This window comes from Pinus tabuliformis, chromosome 1_2 (genome assembly GCF_031772625.1).
Source record: "Pinus tabuliformis cultivar Carrire ecotype Pingquan chromosome 1_2, CPIR1, whole genome shotgun sequence".
Classification (NCBI taxonomy): domain Eukaryota; kingdom Viridiplantae; phylum Streptophyta; class Pinopsida; order Pinales; family Pinaceae; genus Pinus; species Pinus tabuliformis.
In genome coordinates this window covers 66,386,494-66,393,237 of record NC_142298.1, presented here as the reverse complement: position 1 = coordinate 66,393,237, position 6,744 = coordinate 66,386,494, and the positions used below count along the sequence as shown (strand labels likewise).

Sequence of the window (6,744 nt, the reverse complement as noted above, 5' to 3'; positions counted from 1 at the left end):
AAAACGATGGACAAAACCATGGTTTCATCCACCCACCATCCCTAGGTTTGTCCGCCATTCTTGGTTCCACCCAACCATACTTGGGTTTGCATAAAAAATCAAATTTTTTTAGGGCACTGCCCGAAACCCCGTGCAAGGAGGGCTACCTTCTGCTTGCTGGCTACCACCCCACACCCCCCCACTCCATTTGACCCCCTCGTTGCACCAAATGCGACGTAACAGTTCCTATCGCAATTCATGAAAATAACATAACACATACCCCAAATTCTCCCCCATGTTGTTTTATTTGCATATAGGGGGGCGCAAGAGTATACAATCATCGAGTGAGGCCTGTAACACTAATTATTTATCTACAACAATAAAACTTCTTAGTATTAACAAACTTTGTCAATGCATTTGCAACATTATTCAAAGTGTATACCTTTACTAGCAACACTTTTTTTCTTCAACCATAATCCTAAGAAAGTGGTATTGGACATCAATATGGTTTCTCTTCAAATGATAAGTAGATCCAATAAAATTGCACTTTGGTTGTTCCAATCTATCCTTATATCTCGTTGTACCAACTCCATACCTGAACAAAATATCTACAACCAAACTACTTCCTTGTTTGCATGAGTGGTTGCCATGTATTTGACCTCTCTAGTTGAAAGTGTCACTACATACTATCTCTTGCTCACCTAACTGACTACTCTTCCAAATAGTTTAAACACATACCCACTTGTGGATCTTCCATGATCTAGATCTCTAGTCTGATCTAGATCTCCAACACATGGTCACATGTAGGGGGTTCCAATGCGACTTGGAACCATAGGTTGCAAATTGCAATGGACATAGCATAGGGGTTGGAGTATCTTCATCACATGACGACTCCCACCTGCATTCAGAAGGAATGTACGAACAATAATATTATTATGGACAAGAGTTTTTGAGCAAAGATGACAAACTTTAGATTAGCCACTGTGGGTATCAAAGAATCACAGGTTCATGCATTGACAAACCACATTGTGAGGAAGTTCAATGTGTGGACCTCCACACTCATCGTAATGTACTTCCTCCAAAAACTCCACATTTTTCACAGTTAATCTTTGAGCAACTAGATCCACTGCGTATAATCACATGCAAGGGGTTTAAATCTAACTTAGAACTAGAGGCTGCATCTTTCTCTAGACATAGAAGAGGGGCTAGAGTATCTTCATCACACCATGACTCCCACATTCATTCACAAGGACCTTATGAGCAACAATATTATTTTGGACAAGAATTTTCAAGTGAAGATTGCCAATTTTAGATTCACTAAATCTTTAGGTATCAAAGGATCACATGTTCATGCCGTGATAAACCACATTGTAAGGAAAATTTTTATGCAGAGTGCGTAGGTCCTCCATACTCAACACAATAAAATTCCTCTGAAAAATTTATATTTCGCATAGCCATATCTCCATGCTCAAGGTGGAATGGATGGCATCAATCCAAATTTCTTATGGAGGACTTGTGTTGAGTATTGAGGATTAACGAAGGAAGTTGTATGGAGGTGGTTTTTGTTGTGCAAAGTGCGAATGTGTGGAGGAAGCATGTAGAGAGGTGGGAATAACAATAGCTTGAGAAGACGATTGCAAAAATAGAGCATTCTCGAGTAACGACAAAACGTGGACCCCACACTGCCTTAATCGATTAATTAGTAGTAGAGGCATGGACTATGTTGCGTTGCAACTGTTACTCTTAGTTTTTAATTCATTTGTGGCAGGTTTGTCTTACATGGTATAATGTCTTGAAACCAAAGAAAAACTTGAAGCATACTTCGAGTAATACAATTTTTTCTCCAATTAATTTATTTCGAAATTTTAAATTATAAATTTGAATTTGTAACATATAGAATTTTAAATTATGTAGAATTTTTGGAAATGTCAAATTGATTTAAATATTTAAAAATATATTTTTAGGTTAATGTTATTATGTAAATTATTTAATAACTATAAATATCAATTCATTAGATACATCAAAATAATTACTTTATCACATACATTTCATATTACTAAAATTTAAAAAATCATGAAAATTAATTAAATTATGATTTTATTTAAAATTATTATTATTATAATTATTTTATCACTAGCTAAATCACTAACGCATTGCATCTCATACTCAACTAGTGAGGATTTGAATTTGGGTAGGGAAAATAACAACCATTTTACCCAACCAGCTAAAATATCCCCAATTAACTTGATTTAAAAATGATTATTATTATTTTTAGTAATATATATATATATATATCTATATATATATATTAAAAAAAAGATATATATTATATTAAAACAAAGATAACACAATTATTAATTAATGAAATTCTTAATTGAAGATAAACTTCGTATATATATCACTTTTACAATTATTTATATGATATTTTTTTATTAATCAGTTTAATTAAAAAATAAAAATTAATATTATGGGAAAATTAAATCCGGTAATAATAATTAATAATAATTAAATTAAAATTAAAATATAATTCACATGAACCGCTGGGATTGGGCAACCAAGACGTTCCATCAAAGGAGCATGTAGCATGATTACTTATTTACCTCTCAGATATGTCACATCCTCCACCGCACCTGGCGGGTCTCCCTGGGGGTTCTCTTAAAATAGAGTGGAATAATGTCTGAATAATAGCGATACGACAGTGACGTTGCGGAAAGAAAGATAGGTGCACAGTAGACAGAGGCTTCGCGCAGGCTACACTCCGAATCGCTATATTTTAATTTAAAATGACTTTTGCCACAACCCAGGCTTTACGACTGGTGCACCCAAGATTCTAATTTATATGGTTCATATATACATATTACACACCCTGTGATTTTAGGTTTTTTAATCTTGCCAAGCTAGTTAAAATGGGTGTGTTGGCCCTTCTATCAAGCTGGATTGATGCTGCCACAATACCCAGGCGCAAGAAACTTAAGCAATTTCAGGTAAATAGCGTTTCATTTTTTTCATATATAGATAGTTGTGATTGTTACCATAACTAATTAGCTATGGCCTCTGTATCTCATCATGTACAGACCGTGGAGTTGAGAGTTGTGATGGACTCTGAAAGATGCGAGAGAAAAGTGAGGAACGCACTAACTTCCATGAAAGGTGAGAACCATTCTTCCCATTTTTACTATAGAGCTTATAATATATGTATGTGCTATTTCCGAATTAGGTCAAGGGTATAGTAATGATATGAATTAATGAACCTGCAGGAGTTAGAACGGTAGAAGTGGAGAGGCAGCAGTATAAGGTAACGGTGACTGGGTACGTTGATGCAAACAAGGTGCTGAAGAGAGTGAAGCGAACGGGGAAAAGAGCAGAATTTTGGCCTTACAAACCTTACCATCTGGTTTACTATCCATACACTGATCAGGTGTATGATAAGAAGGCTCCTTCTGGCTATGTGTGGAACGTGGATCACAGTTTCCCCAGTTATCCCCTTGGTGATAACAACGCCCACGAAGGATACACTTCACTCTTCAGCGACGACAATACAAGTGGTTGCACTATTATGTAAAGTAAGCTTCTAGCCTTATGTGTAACTGATATATTTTTGGTAAAAAGATTATTCTGTATATTAAAGGATTTAAATGTTTTTTTGTTTGTTAAGGTGTTTGTGGTTTTTCAGGGTTGATCTATGGCTCGAGGAGCCCTCATTCAGTGGCATTTAAGCTGTTAATGTCACCCAGGGATTTCACCTGGTCAGGCCTGAGCCACACAGACCCTTAGCTGACTCATTTTTTAGCATGCCTTCTCCCCTGGTACAAGACATAACCAACTCTGCGAGATTTGATCCTAAATAACCTTGCTGACATGTCCATCCTCAACCCATTTTACTAATAAAACTTAACAAAATAATTTAAATTAAATTCTTAAAAATATGTAACTTTTAAACTATTTTGTAAATTTACACATTTAAGTTATTTTGCAAATTATACCATTTAAATTAAAATTATTATTCTTAAAAATATTTAACTAAATTCAATCAAAATTGACCCAAAGAATCGGAAAAACTGCTATTTCATCTGCTCGTCATGTATTAGTTAGATTAAGCCTAAACATTTTTAATGGATTTTATGTATTATGTATGTAAACAAAACTCAGGTTGCCTTTCTCTTGGGTCATCGATCTCTTTAGTTTCAGTACGAAGTGTTGTTATTGTGAAACGTAACTTCGAAGTAGAATCAGAAGATTCTAACAAGATGTGATTGCACGAAATTAATCAAATCACATAACCAATAATAGTATATTGACATAATTTCTTGCACGGACTCAATTTCAATGCGGTAATTGAGTACAGTAAATATAAATATTAATGTCGTGTCTTACACACTAAAATTTCAAACAAAATTGACTGTATTTGAACTGAAGCAACAATATGTTCAGTCTTTACTTCACATATTAGATATTAATACGGAACCAAATATCATCACTTGAGCGTGTTTTCAGGCCTTTGAAAAGCTTTTCCGTTTGGTAAGAATTGTGTTATTTTAAACTTAAGTTATATCTTAAAAACTATAGTCGTGTATAACCTTTAATAATACCTTTGGTTCTCCCGCTTGGAGCTACCAATCAGACTTGCAAGCAAATTAATAAAGTAATCAAAGGCTAATCATTATTTTCTTGTAAGCGAGATGAAGTTTACATCGTTTGTCATCGCGAAAGGACAGTTTATGCCATTTTAAACGTATAGTTTTTCATTGATTCAGTAGCGTAGTTTGTCATGAAAAATAAATATTCCAAGGTTTATTATTTTAAATTTTAAATATTTATATTTTTGAGATTTTTTTTTCAAATTTATTATATTTGATTTGATTTAATTTGGAGTTTGTATTTAAAAAATATATGATAAATTTAGGATTAAAATAACTAGAAATGTATATATAGATAGTCCATGAAATTAGTGGTGATAATTTACATGATGTTGCTATAATTTTTATTATGGTTGGATATTGTGGTGCTTTTTAAAGGGGCTTTAGACATTGAGTGTTAGGGTTTAAATGATATATCTCATAAATGTGAAAGTGATGTATTTTGAACAATAATTTATAGTTTAATTGGTATGGAATAAGCATGGATATTGCGATTTTTTCCCTACCAAATTGATGGCTACTGGTTGCCAATGACTTTCAAGAGTGGTGAGGGTGAAAACATGTGTAAGAGGAACATACCTCTTTAGTGGATGGGTGGATATGACACTTTGGTCTAAGTTGGTGGTGACATTATAGGTGGTGGTCACATTGGCAATTGAGTCACACCTTTGTCAACGACATAGTGATAACATGTTGTTATGTAACGTGGTGTGGTGTCATAACTTTCATGGTATTGTGATGTTAATATATTATTGTAGCTTCAAGAAGTGTCACAATATTGGTCGTGTGGAAGCATTGTGAGGTGTTGCAACATTGCAAAGTGTTACAACTTCAACGAAGTGTTATGACATGAAGATGGTGTTGCAACATCAATTATAGCATTTCTTTATGTTTTAATGTCGCATTAACATGGAATCTGGAAACTTGTAATTCAAAAAAAAAAAAAACTTTGCATTTGATTACTTTTTATTCTCTTTATTTTCCTCTTTGTTTTTTCTTTTTTTGTTTTCAAACACAATATGCTAGTGGACAAGTCTTCATAAGATACTTGCCTAGCTATGCCCAATGAGGTTAGATAACTAGATTACCTCCCCCCTCTTTCTCTCTCCCTAGATGTGTATCCTCCTGGATGAATGATCTCGAGGCAATTGTTGGAACCGTAACTAATGTTCTTAAGAAAGGCCTCTTCAGGATATGGATTTTTATATAGTTGGAATATTTTCCCTTTGGCCTTTAATGGATTTTCTAGTCTCATCAATGGTATAGATCTTTATTAACCCATTTTCATATATAGTATCAATCTCATATGTCCTAGCCATTGAGTATGGAATTTTCCCTTGAAGTCCTTGAATTTGTAATCAAATAATAAGGTCCAATCTTCAACTTGAAACTCCTACCTCTTTATAAAATTGTCATGACATTTATCTTGTTGTTATTGAAGGGCGGATATGTGATGCATTCCATTCTGACAAAGCTCATCTAATTCACTAATATCATGGAGTAATTGGTGTTGTGATTCAAATAGTTCATAAGAATATGAGATCATGAGATCATGCCACCTCACCACATAAGTCAACATACACCTTTTTGCATGATATTTCCTAATTTGCCTCTTCATGTCCCCTCATGCAGTGAGAGTTGAGGTAGATAGACACTTTATTTAGGCAAGAAGTTACCATCGATATGTAGACACACACAAGAGAAATTACATAGTGTTTCATGGAATCCGAAGGGGTCAAATTGCATACCTTTTCTGTTAAAAGGTGTACCTAGGTTCGTTCTTCATAATGGTATGTGTAATTGTGATTTTATGTAATCGATGTAAGCAGGAAAAATAAAATAATTTTTGTAATGCTTGTCTCATGGGTTTCATGAGCAATGAATTTTGTTTTAGTTAAGGTTCCCATTGTGAGCGTTTAGGGTTGGTCATCAAGTCATAGAGTCTAGGGATTCATTATCATGTATTGAAGACATGTTACACATTGTAAGAAAATATTTTGATTATGTAAACTACCCTCCAAGACCTTGTTAGAATCTCACCTTCAATTTGGCCTAAGGAGGATTCTAGAAAGGACATGTTAGCCTATAACACAGTCAAGTCGACTTATTTTTCATGGGTAAACCACTA

General features: G+C 34.0%; 1 protein-coding gene across 1 annotated transcript; it reads left to right on the top strand.

The window, feature by feature from the left end:
- Window positions 1-2,885: 2,885 nt before the first annotated feature.
- On the top strand, window positions 2,886-3,541 carry LOC149204444 (heavy metal-associated isoprenylated plant protein 21-like). Its single transcript, XM_089393290.1, has 3 exons — window positions 2,886-2,963; window positions 3,054-3,129; window positions 3,237-3,541. Exons 1-3 carry the CDS (start codon window positions 2,886-2,888, stop codon window positions 3,539-3,541), a joined length of 459 nt encoding a protein of 152 aa, XP_089249416.1.
- Window positions 3,542-6,744: the final 3,203 nt, after the last annotated feature.

Coding starts and splice junctions, on each gene's coding strand:
- LOC149204444 (XM_089393290.1), top strand. CDS start 2,886: ATGGGTGTGTTGGCCCTTCTATCAAGCTGGATTGATGCTGCCACAATA. Junction 2,964..3,053: donor AGAAACTTAAGCAATTTCAG/GTAAATAGCGTT, acceptor CATCATGTACAG/ACCGTGGAGTTGAGAGTTGT. Junction 3,130..3,236: donor CGCACTAACTTCCATGAAAG/GTGAGAACCATT, acceptor ATGAACCTGCAG/GAGTTAGAACGGTAGAAGTG.